Source organism: Nerophis ophidion, linkage group LG18 (genome assembly GCF_033978795.1).
Source record: "Nerophis ophidion isolate RoL-2023_Sa linkage group LG18, RoL_Noph_v1.0, whole genome shotgun sequence".
Taxonomy (NCBI): domain Eukaryota; kingdom Metazoa; phylum Chordata; class Actinopteri; order Syngnathiformes; family Syngnathidae; genus Nerophis; species Nerophis ophidion.
Window position 1 is genome coordinate 33,621,160 of NC_084628.1, and position 18,475 is coordinate 33,639,634.

An 18,475-nucleotide genomic window follows, 5' to 3' on the forward strand; every position below is an offset into this window, starting at 1 on the left:
TCGCACAGTCCCAAAAGGTCTCAAACCAAAAGGCAAAAACATTACTTGAACTTGGGCTTTTACATTTATCTTTTGATAGAAGCCATTGATCACATTTAGCCTGACATCAGCAGCATGTTTGTCAGTGTGTAACTTTGGTTTCAATCTGCTTGAACATGAATCAGTCGGCGGTCTTTTTCACTCTCACTTAATGCAAAGTTACCAATATCCTGAATGTGACTTGATTACTTCACAGGCATGTCAGGCCTATGAGCAGTTCATGTTTGACCTGGTAAAGCTGATCCGCACTGACCGGGGTCTGTCCTTCAACGAGACGCTGGTCAAAGAGGAAATGACGCGAGTAACCGACCTGGAACGAGACATTGCCAATGTAAGCGCCGCTCGTCACTCACACATGCCGATAGCAACTCCAGTCTGGGAACAGTTGGTTTCTAGCAGAAACGCTTACCTCATCCCACACTTTCACACTACAGTGATCTTGTTTGTTAGCTACTTAAAGATGCTCTTTGTGCACAGCAAGCTGTTGACCTGTCTGATCGTCTGATCCTTGCACAATTGATTTTAGCCAAATGTCAACAAATTTTTCACGCGAGTCAGTGTGTGCTGATCTATACTCCCACAGCTCGCTATTACACCACTGGCATTCACAAAGCCTTCAGCTCTGACATCTACACACCTTAAGGACTCCAGAGATGTTTATTGTTGCTGGACTTTCACAGGAATTTTGCTCATGGGATAAACCAAAGAACTATTTTTAACCTTTTTAAAATGTTTCTTTAAGGCTATTGAGTCCATAGAGTATCGCAGCGATCCAAAGTTGCGTTACCACAAGATGGAACTTGGAGATATGAATACCAATTTCACCCTTGAGGTTGAATCACAGGTAAACACCATTATTATAGAAAAAAATAATAATTAGGGATGGGCGATATGGTGTTTTGTTATAGAGTGATTGGAGTACATACTTGTTATTTTGCTATTTGGCCACAATACCCAGCAATATGTTTGGAGGAGAAAATGTGAGGCCTTTAATCCCAGGAACACTATTCCGACCGTCAAGCATGGTGGTGGTAGTAGTAATATGCTCTGGGCCTGTTTTGCTACCAACTGAACTGGTGCTTTACAGAGAGTAAATGGGACAATGAAAAGGGCGGATTACTTCCAAATTATTCAGGACAACCTAAAATCATTAGCTTGTAGGTTGGGTCTTGGGCGGAGTTGGGTGTTCCAACAGGACAATGACCCTAAACACACATCACAAGTGGTAAAGGAATGGCTAAATCAGGCTAGGATTAAGGTATTAGAATGTCCTTCGCAAAGTCCTGACTTAAATGTGTGGACAATGCTGAAGAAACAAGTCCAGGTCAGAAAACCAACAAATGTAGCTGATCTGCACCAAGTTTGTCAAGAGGAGTGGTCAAAAATTCAACCAGAAGCTTGTGAATGGCTACCAAAAGCGCCTTATTGCAGTGAAACTTGCCAAGGGACATGTAACCAGATATTATACTTTTGACCCAAAAGATTTGGTCACATTTTAAGTAAACTCATAAAAGAACCAAACTTCATGAATGTTTTTTGTGACCAACAAGTATGTGCTCCAATCACTCTATCACAAAAAAATAAGAGTTGTAGAAATTATTGGAAACTCCAGACAGCCATGACATGTTCTTTACAAATGTATGTAAACGTTTGACCACAACTGTGTGTATGTATTTATATATATATATATATATATATATATATATATATATATATATATATATATATATATATATATATATATATATATATATATATATATATATATATATATATATATATATATATATGGTATGTAAATTATATTACATTTATTAATATTATTACATTTCAAAAATGATTACAAAGGCTCCTAATTTGGCTGCTGACGTAAGAGGTAATATAGTGTGTCATTTCCGGTTGAATTGATTTGTCAAAATTATGGTTAAGCTACTTGTTTCTATGTTGTTGAAATATAGTTATATCTACACTTCTGGCAAAATGTAGTAAGAACTTATTCTTCTGTTATTTAGCTACTTTATATTAGTTTAGGGCAGAGGTGTCAAACTAATTTTAGATCGGGGGGCACATGGAGAAAAATCTACTCTCAAGTGGGCCGGACTGGTAAAATCACAGCATGATAACTTAAAAATAAAGACAACATCAGATTGTTTTCTTAGTTTGAAAATAGAACAAGCACATTCTGAAAATATACCAATAATAATGTTTTGGGGGTTTTGTTTACCCTTGTATGTTGCAGTTAATAGTATTCTATCTTTATTTGTCTTTATGTAAACTTTTGACCACGACTGTATACTGTATGTATATTTTAGGCAACCCTAATTTTTTATTAATTGTCTTGGATTAATACCTTTCTATCCTCCTGCTAATGTAGTATTATCTGTGCTGTCTTTGCCCCGAAGGTGTTCAACTGGTCTTATTTCGTGGCTAAAATAATGAATACAGTCAACGTCACTGTGACTGACACAGAAAAGGTCATAAACTTCTGCCCCGAGTATTACAGAGGCCTTAAACTAATCTTGGCCAAATACACAAAAAGGTTTGTATTACAAAAGTGAACAATTAAAAAGGCATGTTTGTTTGTAATTGCAAACTACAGATTATTCGTAACTTTGCATTGAATGCTCTTCTTTTGTTCACAGGGATTTGCAGAACTACCTGGTGTGGCGTGTTGCTATGAACATGGTTATGCGCCTCAGTACAGCATACAGAGATACTGAAAAGGTATTCAGAAAGGTAAGACACGAAGATATTAAATCTATCACTCCAGTATGTCCAAGTCCTCTGCTGTGATCCATCCATTTGTTTTCAACGATACTGGTCTTGTACAGAATTTGCTCTTAACCTTTTTGACCGTTTTGAAAGTTTAAACTTTTTGTCTCAAAATATAAGCACTGAACTAAAATTCGTATTTTTTATTTGAAATCGTATATGGTAGGGTTGTATGGTATGCCGTTATTGGTATAGTATCGTGATACTAATTAATCACATTCTGTACTATACCGCCTCTAAAAGTTACCGGTCTACCACCCTCTTGACCCCCCGTCGTCACGTCATTACATTGCTGGTTTTAAGACCAGAGGAGCATGTTCGGCAGCGCACAATCACGGAGTACTAACAAGCAGACTCAGTGTGTAGACAGAAAAGGGAGAATGGACGCATTTTGGCTTAAAAACTAACGATAAAGGTGAAGTTATAACACTGAAACGCCCTCAGGAAGAGGTGCTTTAAGACATTGCTAGCTAGCTGTCAGCCAAAGTCCATCCGCAGCCGGAAGTGTTGTTGATACTTCTAAATCACTAATCCTGGCCTTCAAGGCGACAAATAAAATACGTTTCTTTCAAGTATCTTTACTGCAGGACAAGGAAGAGCTAAACATGCTTTACTACACATCATCGGTGTCACAATGTAAACAAACTCCATTGGTGGATCTTGATACCAAGTACAGGAGCGTACTACTATGATTACATCGATATTTTTTAGTATCACAAAAGCTTTTTTCGTTTTTAAAAAATGTATATTATGTTTAAAAAAACAGGAAATATGTCCCTGGACACATGAGAACTTATATTATGACCAATGTACAGTATGATCTTGTAACTACTTGGAATCGGATTGATACCTACATTTGTGGTATCATCCCCTTTATTTAAAAAAGTATCGAAACACATTTATGGTACCGGGTACCAAACAGAAGAGTAAGTGATTATTACATTTTAACAGAAATGTAGATAGAACATGGTAAAAGAGAAAGTAAGCAGATATTAACAGTAAATGAACAAGAAAATTAATAATGTATTTTCTACCGCTTGTCCTTAATAATGTTGACAAAATAATGGAATGAGATATAACACAATATGTTACTGTATATGTCAGCAGCTAAATTAGGAGCCTTTGTTTGCTTACTTAGTACTAAGAGACAAGTTGTCTAGTACAGTGGTTCTCAAATGGGGGTAGGCGTACCCCCATTTGAGATACCTTCATGTACCCCCTGGGGGTACATGAAGGTATTCCAAGGGGTACGTGAGATTTTTTTTTATATATTCTAAAAAAATCAACAATTTAAAAATCCTTTATAAATATATTAATTGAATAACACTTCAACAAAATATGAATGTAAGTTCATAAACTGTGGAAAGAAATGCAACAATGCAATATTCAGTGTTGACAGCTGCATTTTTTGTGGACATGTTCCTTAAATATTGATGTTAAAGATTTATTTTTTGGTGAAACATTTTTTAGAATTAAGTTCATGAATCCAGATGGATGTAAATTACAATCCCCAAAGAGGGCACATTAAATTGATGATTACTTCTATGTGTAGAAATATGTATTTATAATTAAATCACTCGTTTATTTTTCAACAAGTTTTTAGTTATTTTTATATCTTTTTTTCCCAAATAGTTCAAGAAAGACCACTACAAATGAGCAATATCTTGCTCTGTTATACAATTTAATAAATCAGAAACTGACGACATAGTGCTGTATTTTACTTCATCTCTTTTTTTCAATCAAATGCTTTGTTCTGATTAGGGGGTACTTGAATTAAAAAAAATTCACAGGGAGTACATCACTGGTCTAGTATGTTCACTATTTTATTTAAGGACAAACTTGCAATAAGAAACATATGTTTAATGTACCGTAATATTGTTTGTTAAAATAAAGCCAATAATGCAATTTGTTGGGTCCCCTTTACTTAGAAAAGTATCGAAACACATTTCTGGTACCGGTACCAAAATATTGGTATTGGGACTTAGTAACAAGTGATTCTCTGGCACAGCCACCGCTGCTGCTAACTGCTTTCCTCACCTCCCAGGGGGTGAGGGTGCTGTGTGATGAAAGGATAATCACACCACACTTACGTACTTTAATTTTTAATTATATCTAACCTACTTACAGTTTATAATCTTGTCACATAATACAAAATCTAACTTTTTTTTTTTATGGAAAGATCAATAGTAATCAAATATACTACAGTATATAATAGGGGACTCTTCAATAACTGCCGAAAAAATATTTTACTTATAATTATTCTGTGTTAAAATTAAAAAACTAAATTAATAATGAATATGTTTCATAACTGAACTGTTAATTAAATTAAATTGCAACTGATAGTACAGCTTCGCCACTTTAGTCATAATTTTTGCGATTAAAAACATGGGCCCTATGGTTAAGAAACGTACAGTGTTGTGGTCTTCAATTGATGTTTTGGGATTTTGAGGTACAGATTTGTTGTCTTGGACTCAGTCCCTTACCAGTCTTGCAGAAAGGAGTCAATGCTAACTAACCACGTTGTGCTGTGTGTTACCAAATATAGTATAGTGTTTTGTTTGTGTTTTTTTCTTTGAGGAATGCAGGTTGTAAAACAAATGAAGCATCCTCTTCTCCAATAGGTCAGTCAGAGTTGACAGCCGAGGTACGCTAAATTCCCCAGCAGCCAGGATTCGAAACATGAGTCAATCAAAAAAATGGTGTGTTCAAAGATGGCCAAAGTTGTTGTCAATTGAATGTGTAATGGAGTGGAAATGATGTTTACACATGCTCTTCAAAAGGAGAAGACAATCCCAGTACAGTCCTTTAAGGTCTTTTTGACTCTCGTCAAGAAAGTTTCTCCAGACCAGATTAAAAAAATATATACCGTATACACCATATTTTCCAGACTATAAGGCACACTTAAAATCATTTTTTCAGTGCACCTAGTGTACCTAAGTTTGGTTGAGCTTACCAATCTCAAATGTCAACCTCAAGTTATTTTATTTGGCACATGGTGGAATGATAAGTGTGACCAGTAATATGGTAGTCACACATAAGAGATGTGTAGACTGCAATATGACTCAAGTAAACACCACCAAAACTTTAAATGTTCCATTGAAAATAAAAAAAACATTACACACGACACTCAAAAATCTGTCAAAATGTTTTAGTACAACTTTGGTAAACTATGAAGCCGCACCGCTTGATGTGCTTTTACATTCGAGTAGTATGGTGTTTGTATAAAGTAAGACATATTGTCTGGTGTTTGGTTTCGCAATATTATGCAAAAGCAAGTTTTCTTACCTTCTGGTACTCGCTCATGTGTATTTGAGATCTGCATAAGTCCTAAAAAATTGTGTGTGTCCACCTTTGTAGTCTGTGAGCTTCTTCTTTTTCTCTACCTTCTTATGGGAATTTCATACTCCACTGTTGCCATTTCTAATATAATGTAGTGTAAAGTTCTTACTTGTATGTCTGTCAGTAAACTCGCCATGAAAGCGCTAAAACATACGGGTATAGTGAGTTGACATTATTGACCCAAGGAACTTTAGTTATTAGAGAGTTCAGGTCGGACTTTATTTCACGCGACACATTTCCAGTGTTGTTTCCAGATGAGGAGATGCTGACCATTCATCGGCAATGTGCCTTATAATACGGTGCGCCCTATGGTCCAGAAAATATGGTATACACACTTTAGGAGCTTTAAATTAATACCTTTAAAAAGGTAGCTTAAATGTTGCCACAGTGATTGATTGAAATTTTTATTAGTAGATTGCACAGTTCAGTAAATATTCCGTACAATTGACCACTAAATGGTAACACCCGAATAAGTTTTTCAACTTGTTCAAGTCGGGGTCCACGTTAATCAATTCATGGTAAATGCAACCTAAAAGTTGCTTTGACGTCCTATATTAGTGGAACTTGAGGGATGGAAACAAACTGCTATTGTACTCCTGTTTCCTAGAGTTACTGACCTATAAGATTTACATATATAATCATCTGCATTCATAACAGGGTTGGCTTTGACCGCAGGGTTATTAAAATAATGATTATTATTATATAACTATAAATGGAGGTGGACAAAAACATGTTGATGCGCTGAGTGATTGGGACTATTTTGTTTCCCCTACAGGTTCTGTATGGCGTGACATCAGAGGCGGTGGCGTGGAGATTTTGTACGGTTTATGTCAATAGTAACATGGATAATGCAGTGGGGCGACTGTATGTGCAAGAGGCCTTCTCCAAAAACAGCAAAAAACTGGTTGGTACAACAAGACCAAATATAGTGCACTGAGGACTTGGGCCTAAAAACGTTTTACAATTTTTATTTATCCTGAGCAGCACGGTGGAACAGGGGTTAGTGCATGAGCCTCACAATATGAAGGTCCTGAGTAGTCTCGAGTTCAATCCCAGGCTCAGGATCTTTCTGTGTGGAGTTTGCATGTTCTCCCCGTGACTGCATGGGTTCCCTACAGGTACTCCGGCTTCCTCCCACCACCAAAGACATGCACCTGGGGATAGGTTGATTGGCAACACTAAATTGGCCCTACCTAGTGTGTGAATGGGACTGTGAATGTTGTTTGTCTATCGGTGTTGGCCCTGCGATGAGGTGGCGACTTGTCCAGGGTGTACACTGCCTTTCGCCGGATTGTAGACGAGATAGGCTCCAGCACCCCAGCCACCCAAAAGCGGTAGAAATGGATGGATGGATGGATTTATCCTTCTTAAGACAGCACACTAGTTGAGGCTCACAGCAACTCTGTCTATTGCACAGAAGAAGTGTACTTTATCAACAATCAAATCCAAATAGAGCAGGGGTCTGCAACCCAACATGTTTAAAGAGCCTTATTAGACCAAAAATACAAAAAGAAAATCTGTCTGGAGCCGCAAAAAGTCAAAAGCCTTATGTAAGTTTTATAATGAAGGCAACACATTAAGTTAGTGTCTCAGAGGGTTAGATAACTCCTGGAAATTCCTGGCTTAAATCTGCCAAAAGGTATAGATGTGTGTGCCCAATTTTAAGAAAAATACAGGCTGTCTTGTTCTAATGGATTTATTGCAATCTTTGCAAGCTCAGTAAAGTTTGCTGTGGTCTGGAACAACATTGTAATGTTTGCTGTGGTCTAGAACAACATGGCACACAATCACAAATGCAGCCGATATTACATACACATAATGTGTCATGAGACATGCAAATATACATTAAATACACAGAGGACATAAGTAAAGGAAATTAAATGAACTCAAATATACCTACAAACGAGGCATAATGATGCAATATGTACACGCAGCCAGCCTAAATAGCATGTTAGCATGGATTATTAGCACTCCACCCAAGTCAACAACCTCAACAAAGCTCACCTTTGTGCATTCACGCACAGCATAAAACGTTTGGTGGACTAAATGAAACAAAGAAGGGGTGGCACAAATCACGTCTTTCTGAGGCAGCAACGGAGAAAGTTGTACATGTAAAAAAACTACGATGAGCCTTTCTTTTGGAAAAATATGTTTGAAAGAGAAATCATGTTTGTCAATGACATCATCAATGAGAATGGTAAGATTATGATGAATTTAGAACGATGTATGGTGATGCTTGTTCAAGCTTTTCATTTAATCAACTAACTGGCACAATTGGGTAAACTTGGAAACATAATTATGGAACTACAAAATATTAGTTTGTAAACCTCCAATAAGGAATTCTAATGGGCAAAAAAAAAAAAATAAATAGAAAAATATATAATTTGATTTAATAAAGAAATCTCTGAAGGCTTCCCCATATAACATGGAAAATGGGAGGACTTTTTTGACTGCCCTTTGCCATGGGATGCAATATTCAAATTAATCTACAAAACTACTCCCAATGTGCAAAATTATTATTTTTAAATAAAAATTATTAACAACTTCTTACCCCGGGAAAAATGCTAAAACAATGGAATATGACAGAGTCAGATTGCCAATTTAGTTGTCAGGATTCTGAATCCACTCTGCATTTGTTTTGGTATTGTCACATTGTGTCTTCCTTTTGGGTGGACGTTGAAAAAATGTGTTTAAGGATTGGTTTGTTTATGAAGCTTGATGTGGTTTCTGTTATTTTAGGAGAGTTCATTGACAGTCATGATTTAGCCAATTTAGTTATAGTACCTTGGTACAGGGTTTATTTTTAAGGCCAAAATCAGATATTCACTTAGTATTACTTTCTTTAAAACACTTATTCAGTATTTTTTCACTTTAGAAAGTTATATGATTGAAACCGATAATGAAACAAAAAACATAAAAAAAGATGGGACGTCCTCAAATGCTTATTTTGAAAATGTAATTTTCTTTATAGATTATATGCAATCTGTGGTTCTGTTCCCTAATTTTGAGTATACATAAATCAAGGTGTGTGTTGCTGAGCCCGACCTGGACCTGGTTTTAAGAACTCTTTAAACAATCAAAATTTCATTGACAACCTGGTTTGGTGAAGATAACGTCCTTTAATTTTGTTTAAATACATTTTGTTGAATAAAAAAAGAAACCAAAATAAAATGAGAACAGTTACATTGTGTAATGCTCTTCGTAGCGGGGTTCCTTTTTGGACCAATAGACCAATGCCAAACGCCCAAAGTGTTTGAACAGACTTTTTATTTTGCTTATTCTTCTTAAAATAATGATTATTATATAACTACAAATGTGTCAGGAGACAAGTGGACCACGCCCCCTCCACACAGAAACTTGTAATTAATGAAAATGAGTCAAATTAACTGTTGAAGGTTTGTACTATTAGTGTGCTTCACGGACTGTATCCCTTCGCAGAATGCATTGATATATATTGTAGAAACCAGAATATTAATAACAGAAGGAAACAACCCTTTTGCGTGAATGATTGTAAATGTGGGAGGGAGGGTTTTTCAGTTGGTGCATTAATTGTAAGTCTATCTTGTGTTTTTTATGTTGATTCAATAAAAAAAAAATTTAAATAAAGAAAAATAAAAAACTATGACGAGTTCAAGGACCGCCAAAATTAGGACAAAACGGCGCTGGCCAAATACTCTGATCAGTGAAGCATAAAAACAAACAGTGGGCTTTCTAACAATTAGGAAGGTTTGGGTTATATTTGTCCTCCTACATAAATATTATTAATACAACAAATATATAATCCCCCCACCCCATCTTTTAACATTTTTAAAAAAGCTCCAGGGAGCCACTAGGGGGGTGCGAAAGAGCTGCTGGTTGCTGACCCCCGAAATAGTGGATTATGCCCATCTCTCTCCACTGTGAGTCTAATGTTTACTTTTTCCTCACACATCGTATAAATTGATTGATTGATTGAAAAGTTTGACACCTTAAAGAATTGAATCCATGTACGGAAAATGGATGGCACAAAAGCCAAAAGGCTTGTTTCCATTGTGATCCATTAAATATTCATCACATTTGATACATTCAATAAGATATATAACCTGTGAGATGTATATATAAAATATTATGTTAAAAAATGGATAAATTATGTACATATACTCAGTATACATGTCGGGTGATTTGAAAAACAATATATAAAAAATGGGGCAGGGCTATATACACTATGCACACTAAATCAGTATTTTTTGTCAATGTGTGGTTGAGTCAAATTGTGTACTCACATCTCCGTGTGTGTCTGTGACTGTGTGCTTTTGTCAAAATGACATATTGTATCTGGCATCTCTTGGACCTTATCCAACTGTGTGTTTGTGCATGTGTGCGATTTCTTCTAGTTTGACCGCGTGTTTTTACGGCCGTCCCTCAGTCAACTATATTGATTTCCCAACAGGTTCACGGTGTACTGAAACTCACACAATATAGTGTTGTAGTGTTAAGTGAAATTTAGGGGCACTGCCGCAACAAACACTTCATTTTAGTAGCAATGCACCCTTGTTGAAAACAGTAAAAAGAGTGACATTTTGCTGCATGCTTGGCATGGTAAAAAGTAGCACCATCTGGTAGACAAGAATATAAATAAAGCGGGTACTCTAAATATTAATGGATTGCAATAGTTTGACGTTAACATGTCAATGGCTTTCAATTGTAAATGTTTTTTTTTTTTTTTGTTGGGATCCAATGTGTTGTTTTTTGTGTAGCTTTGATATCTACCTGATTTTAAGAACATATGGCACTTTAAATGTATTCAATATGATTGGGTTAGCCGTGTTTGGTAGGGTCCACCCCTATCTTGGTACTGTAAGTCCTGCTTGGTAAATATATATTTATAAATCAACACAACATATCGATTGCCATAGCATAATGCTAAAATAAAGTGAAACACATACTGCACTGTGATACATATGATACATTAGACTTCATTTAGACCAACAACCTGTGGAACTTGCTAAAACAAACTATTGTTTTAGAAATCTACAATAAAGTGAAGCTGCAACATCGGGAAGCGCTATATACAAAACCCAAAAACCAGTGAAGTTGGCATGTTGTGTAAATGGTCAATAAAAAACATAATGCAATGATTTCCAAATCCTTTTCAACTTATATTAAATTGAATAGACTTTAATGTTCAAACTGAGAAACACACTTTTTTTTGCAAATAATCATTAACTTAGAATTTAATTGCAGCAACATATTGCAAAAAAGTTTGCATCGGGGCATGTTTACCACTGAATTACATGGTCTTTTCTTTAAACAACACTCAGTAAATGTTTGGGAAGTGAGGAGACCAATTTAAGATTTTCAGGTGCAATTCTTTTCCATTGTTGCTTGATGTACAGCTTAAGTTGTTCAACAGTCAGGGGTGTCCGTTGTAGTATTTTACGTTTTCTGAAATGTTCCTGAGCCCATGCAGTGATATCCTTTACATACTGATGTCGGTTTTTAATGCAATACTGCCTGAGCGATCGAAAGTCACGGGCATTCAATGTTGGTTTTCTGCCTTGCCGCTTACGTGCACTGATTTCCCCAGATTCATCTGAACCTTTTAATGATAGTACGGAACGTTTTTGGTGAAATCCCTAAATTCCTTGCAATAGAAATGTTGTTCTTAAACTGTTGGACAATTTGCTCAAAGTGGTGACCCTCGCCTCATCCTTGTTTGTGAATGACTAAGCATTTCATGGAAGCTGCTTTTATACCCAATCATGGCCCCCACCTGTTCCCAATTAGCCTGTTCACTTGTGGGATTTTCCAAATAAGTGTTTGATGAGCATTCCTCAACTTTCTCAGTCTTTTTTGCCACTTTTTACAGCTATTTTGAAACATGTTCCAGGCATCAAATTCCAAATCGCCTAAAATAAAGTTTACCAGTTAGAACGTTAAGTATCTTGTCTTTCCAGTCCATTCAATTGAATATAGGTTGAAATGGATTTGCAAATCAATGTATTCTGTTTTCAAATACGATTTACACAACGTCCCAACTTCACTAGTTTTTGGTTTGGTTCAAAGGGACGATTGTACTCGCATTTTAACTCAAGTCCAGAGCACATATTTAAATATTGAGAGTATATCCAGCATATTGTTACCCTGGGTTTCTGTAGTGAAATGCCGGTGGAATTCTGACAGAATATACTTGAGATTTATGTGATTAATGGTAAATGGGTTGTACTTGTATGCTTTTTTACCCCTTTTTAAGGAGCCCAAAGCGCTTTGACAGTATTTCCACATTCGTCCATTCACACACACATTCACACACTGACGGCGGGAGTTGCCATGCAAGGCGCTCACCAGGAACCAACAGGAGCAAGGGTGAAGTGTCTTGCCCAAGGACACAACGGACGTGACTTGGATGGTAGAAGGTGGGGATTGAACCTGTAACCCTCGGATTGCTGGCACAGCCACTCTACCAAATTCGCCACGCCGTCCCCACAATCACATAAAAAACATCTGTGTGCTTGTTCTGGAGTGAGCTCGAGTTATATCATAGCTCCTTCAGTGTTGAAATAGCATTAGCTTTTGGAGTAATGGACACTCCCAGGACAGATTCAAGATTCAAGATTGTTTAGTGTCATATTCACAGTTAAACAGACAGTTTATCGTACAATGAAAGTCTTACTTTGCTAGTCCACCCTTCAACAAGTCACACAGTACTTAACTAAAAAAATAAAAAAAATTAAAATGTATATACAAGGCACAGTAAGTACATAACATTATTGCACATTCTGATTGACAGTCAACAGTATAAATATGGAGGTGACCTTGGGTCACAGCAGCAGTTAAAGTGTCTTTAGTGATCAAAGGTGAAAAGTGTCTACAGTGATGGTTCACAGTTTGGGGGTGATCAAGGTACCTGTCTTTTGTTCAAAAAGACAAAGTAAAAATGGGGGGGGAGAGCTAGCATTCACAAGTTACCATTCACAAGCCTGATGGCCTGTGGGTAGAAACTGTTAGTCTCGTAGTCCTGGATTTCAGGCTCCTGTATCGTCTGCCTGATGGTAGGAGGCTGAAGAGACTGTGCTGGGGGTGTGTACTGTCCTTTATGATGTTGTTTGCTCTCCTGGTGGCCCTGGTAGAATACATGTAGTGAGGGGAAGGCTGCTCCTGATATGTATTGAGCAGTTTTAATCACTCACTGGAGTGCCTTCCTGTCCTTAGCAGTGCAGTTCCCATACCAGACCGTGATTGAGCTGGTAAGGACACTCTCAACCGTACTACCATAGAAGCTGCTGAGAATTTTGGGTGGCATACCAAATTTTCTCAGCCTTCTTAGGAAGTACAGTCGCTGCTGGGCTTTCTTTATTGTTTTTTGGGTGTTGTGATCCCAGGTGAGGTCCTCGCTGATGCGGGTCCCAAGGAATTTAAAGGTTTTCACCCTTGTCCACCTTTGTCACCCCTATGTACAAAGGTGTGTACTGTGCACTCCTTCTCAGTGGGTCAATAATCATCTCCTTGGTCTTGTCTGTGTTCAAGGAGAGATTATTATCCTGACACCAAGCTACCAGTTCCGCTACCTCCCTTCTGTACGCTGCCTCAGCTCCCCCGCTGATCAGTCCGACGACTGTAGTATCATCTGCAAACTTGATGATACTGGTGTTGTTTTGGGAGACCACACAGTCGTGTGTGAAGAGGGTGTACAGTAGGGGGCTCAGCACGCAGCCTTGGGGGGTCCCTATGCTTGGAACCTTTGTGCCTGATATCTGGTTGTCGATTCTAACTGACTGGGGCCGGTTTGTGAAGAAGTTCAGGACCCATTCACAGAGAGTTGATGTCAGACCAACAGTGAGGAGTTTACCAATTAGTTTTTGTGGGATGACCGTGTTTAAAGCAGAGCTGTAGCCGATGAATAATAGCCTGGCATAAGTGTCCTTACCCTCTAAGTGGGTGAGGGTGGTGTGGATGACGGTGTTGAGTGCATCCTCAGTGGACCGGTTCTGCCGGTAGGCAAACTGTAGAGGGTCCAGTGTGTCTGGGATGGTCTTCTTGATGTGTGACATGACTATCCTCTCGAAGCACTTCATCACTATTGGGGTGAGTGCAACAGGGTGATAGTCATTCAGACAGGTCACAGTATTTTTCTTTGGCAGGGGCACGATGGTGGTGGTCTTGAAGCAGGTGGGCACAACAGCTTGTGCTATTGACAAGTTGTATATGTCAGCAAGTACGTTAGCCAGCTCTGATGAACACACCCTGAGGGTCTGGCCAGGGATGTTGTCTGGGCCGGCTGCCTTCTGTGGGTTTGTTCTCCTCAGAACTGTATCTACCTCTGCTGTTGTCACAGTGAGTGGTGGGTCCTGCGTGCGATCTCTCTGTTGGTTGGTGTTGAGGACCTCGAAGCGGGCGTAGAACTCATTCAGCTCATCTGGCAGTGATCGTTGCCTGTTTGTGACCCCCCTGCTCCCCTGCTTGTAGTCTGTGATGTGCTGCAGGCCTTGCCACATGTGCTGCGAATCTGTGGTGGAGTAGAATCCCTCCAGCTTTTGTCTGTGAAGTGAAGTGAATGATATTCATATAGCGCTTTTTCTCTAGTGACTCAAAGCGCTTTACATAGTGAAACCCAATATCTAAGTTACATTTAAACCAGTGTGGGTGGCACTGGGAGCAGGTGGGTAAAGTGTCTTGCCCAAGGACACAACGGCAGTGACTAGGATGGCGGAAGCGGGGATCGAACCTGCAACCCTCAAGTTGCTGGCACGGCCGCTCTACCAAACGAGCTATACCGCCCCTGTATTGTCTGTATTGTCCCTTGGCCTTCTTGTAGTCCTCAGCGTTGCCTGAGACAAATGCAGTGGAGCGGGCATGTAGCTTGGACCGAACATCACAGTTAATCCAGGGTTTTTGGTTTGGGTATATCTTGTATTGTTTTGTGGGAAAAATGTTTTCCACACATGTGCTGATGTAGCCAGTAACACTGGAAGCATATTCCTCTATGTCCACAGTACCATCATCCCTCTGAGCAGCAGTTTTGAACATGTCCCAGTCTGTACTCCCAAAGCAGTCCTGAAGCACTAGTGCAGTGTCTTCATTCCACACTTGTACAGTTTTTCTCACTGGGGGGGCTTGCTTAAGGCGTTGTCTGTACGCTGGATATAGGAAAGCTGAGATGTGATCAGATAGTCCAAAGTGTGGTCTGGGTACAGCCTTGTAAGCTCCCCTCACATTGCAGTATACTTGGTCCAGAAAGTTTTTTTCCCTCGTAGGAAAGTTCACATATTGATAGTGTCGCTGTTACTTTGGACCAGGAAACAGTTCAAAAGCCAACCTCCACAATGCTTCCATTATTTCCCCTTGATTTTGACCAGCCTCAGAAAAATGTTGGGTCTTCAATAAATCTGCTGTTTTCTCTCTAAGCAGACCTCATGAGGGACACTAATAACAAAAGTCACAATGTTCTAAAAACGTTGTGACAGACCACCTAAAAAAACAAAAAAAACAGAATGGAATTTTACAGCTTTTTACTGAATGGGACACCCAATATGGACTTGAAAATAAAGAAAGTGTGATTTGGGATATTAACTATGAACAATAAAACACTGAATGTTAACAACATATTAACTTACATAGCACAAAGGTTTGAACAGATCTGCAGTAAAGCAGCGACTTATCTTTGACTTTCTTTAGATGGAAGAGATGATCAATGAGATTCAGGAAGTTTTCATCAGGAACCTCCACGAACTGACCTGGATGGATCCCGACACCAAGAAAGCAGCCGAGCAAAAGGTATTGATGACATTCACAGCGGTGTTAAGATTTAACATCATATAAGATTGTGAACATTTTACCTTTCAGGCTCGAGCAATCAAGGAACAAATTGGCTACTCTGAAGACATCATGGATGACAAATACCTCAATGACGAGTACAAAGATGTATGTGTCTATAACATATGTGATGTGTTATATACAGTCGTGGTCAAATGTTTACATACACTTGTGAAGAACATGTCATGGCTGTTTTGAGTTTCCAATCATTTCTACAACTCTTATTTTTTGTGATAGAGGGATTTAAGCACATACTTGTTAGTCACAAAAAAAACATTCATGAAGTTTGGTTCTTTTATGATTTTTTTTTATGGCATCACCTTTTCTCCTCCAAACATATTGCTGGGTATTGTGGTCAAACAGCTCAATTTTTGTTTCATCTGACCACAGAACCTTCCTCCAGAAGGTCTTATCTTTGTCCATGTGATGTCAGATGGTTGTAGTATTATGCTCTGGGCCTGTTTTGCTGCCAATGGAACTGGTGCTTTACAGAGAGTAAATGGGACTATGAAAAGGAAGATTACCTCTAAATTCTTCGGGACAGCCTAAAATCATCAGCCGGCAGGTTGGGTCTTGGGCGCAGTTGGGTGTTCCAACAGGACAATGACCATAAACACACATCACAAGTGGTAAAGGAATGGCTAAATCAGGCGAGAATTAAGGAATTAGAATGGCCTTCCCAAAGTCCTGACTTAAATGTGTGGACAATGCTGAAGAAACAAGTCCACTTCAGAAAACCAACAAATTTAGCTGAACTGCACCAATTTTGTCACGAGGAGTGGTCAAAAATCCAACCAGAAGCTCGTGGATGGCTACCAAAAGCGCCTTATTGCAGTGAAACTTCCAAGGGACATGTAACCTAATATTAACATTTCTGTATGTATACTTTTGTCCAAGCAGATTAGGTCTCATTTTCAGTAGACCCATAATAAACTCATACAAGAACCAAACTTCATGAATGTTTTTTTGGGACCAACAAGTATGTGCTCTAATCACTCCATCAAAAAAAAAAAAAAAGTTATAGAAATTATTGGAAACTTAAGACAGCTATGACATTATGTTCTTTACAAGTGTATGTAAACTTGTGACCACGACTGTACATACCATCTATGTAACATGGTACACAATGACTGTATTGTAGCGAGAAACTTACTATAATGTTGACTCTCTCGAACGCTGTGGCGAAGATGGATCCATGACTTATCAGACTGATCTTCCTGTCTTGTTCTTTGGCTGTGTGTTGGTGTTAGCTGCACTACAGTGAGGAGGAGTTCTTTGAAAACAGCCTGCGTATCATGGAGTACATGCAAAGGAAACGCCTGGAGAAACTCAGGGAGAAAGTCAACAAAGACGAGTGAGAACACATTTTACGATACACATTACAGCAGTAGAATTTTTGGCAATGAACACAAAAAACAATAGCATTGAAAGGATTACGGCGCGCCACCAAAACTAAATCATCCCACATTTGGGATCAGATATCATTATGACGTTATATTCGTGAAACAAACAAAGCAAATTACAAAGAGTTTTTATTTCTAAAAGTTCTGTTGTCATACTGTATCAACAAGTAGCCCAAATGACTAACACACTGATGTATTAACTGTACCATGAAAAAAACCCCACTAGTTTTCTTAAGTTAATAAAGTCAAATAGGACAGATAAAGTTGTTAGCAATGAGAACGTTGCGTCATGTTAAAGTACCAAAGATAGTCACACACACACACACACACACACACACACACACACACACACACACAACACACACACACACACACAAAGCGTGGTGCAATTTGTCCTCTGCATTTGACCCATCCCCTTGTTCACCCCCTGGGAGGTGAGAGGAGCAGTTAGCAGCAGCAGTGGCCGCGCCAGGGAATAATTTTGTTGATTTAACCCCCAATTCCAACCCTTTATGCAGAGGAGGTAATGGGTCCCATTTTTATAGTCTTTGGTTTGACTCAGCCAGGGTTTGAACTCACAACCTACCTTTTTCTGGGCGTACACCTTGACCACAAGGCCACTGAGTAGGTGGCAAGTATTTGCAGAAAAATTATGCTGCGTTCCAGAATTTACACACAGGAAACACTGGCACGCTCCTCATTGAGTACATCAATATTACCAAATTGTATGGTACATATGTGCACTGGCCAATTAGAAATGATAGGAACTGTATTTATCTCCAACTATCAGCACAATCTGTTTTGCATACAAAAATTGGATTTTTTTATTACTACGGTATATTGTCCGTGTACATTTTTTTTTCTCATGTAAATCAAAATGATCAATGCTGCATAGGTACTGGGTTTTAAATTTACTAGACATCTTCCGCCATAATTTTGTTGTTTTTCACTTTTAACTGGAACACTGTGATGTTGGCCCTCGGAATCTTCATGTGGGCAGTTGCCAACTTCCCAGCTGTATGGATTGATGCATTCTCATTCAGTGCAACTAATGACAGCATTGCAATACAACATATGTTTCTTTCATATACTACATAAACTACGGCTGTCAAATTATTGTGATTTTTATT

At 38.5% G+C, this 18,475-nt stretch overlaps 1 protein-coding gene across 2 annotated transcripts in view; it reads left to right on the forward strand.

Annotated features, from left to right (window-relative positions):
- Positions 1 to 18,475, forward strand: part of LOC133537131 (neprilysin-like) — a 168,263-nt gene that overhangs the window by 115,738 nt on the left and 34,050 nt on the right. For both annotated transcript variants that reach the window (XM_061878015.1, XM_061878016.1), the window contains exons 10-17: positions 236 to 370; positions 782 to 883; positions 2,442 to 2,578; positions 2,682 to 2,775; positions 6,926 to 7,054; positions 15,805 to 15,903; positions 15,973 to 16,050; positions 17,193 to 17,296. In XM_061878015.1, coding sequence (XP_061733999.1) covers positions 236 to 370; positions 782 to 883; positions 2,442 to 2,578; positions 2,682 to 2,775; positions 6,926 to 7,054; positions 15,805 to 15,903; positions 15,973 to 16,050; positions 17,193 to 17,296 — 878 coding nt within the window. The remainder of the gene's footprint in view (positions 1 to 235; positions 371 to 781; positions 884 to 2,441; positions 2,579 to 2,681; positions 2,776 to 6,925; positions 7,055 to 15,804; positions 15,904 to 15,972; positions 16,051 to 17,192; positions 17,297 to 18,475) is intronic.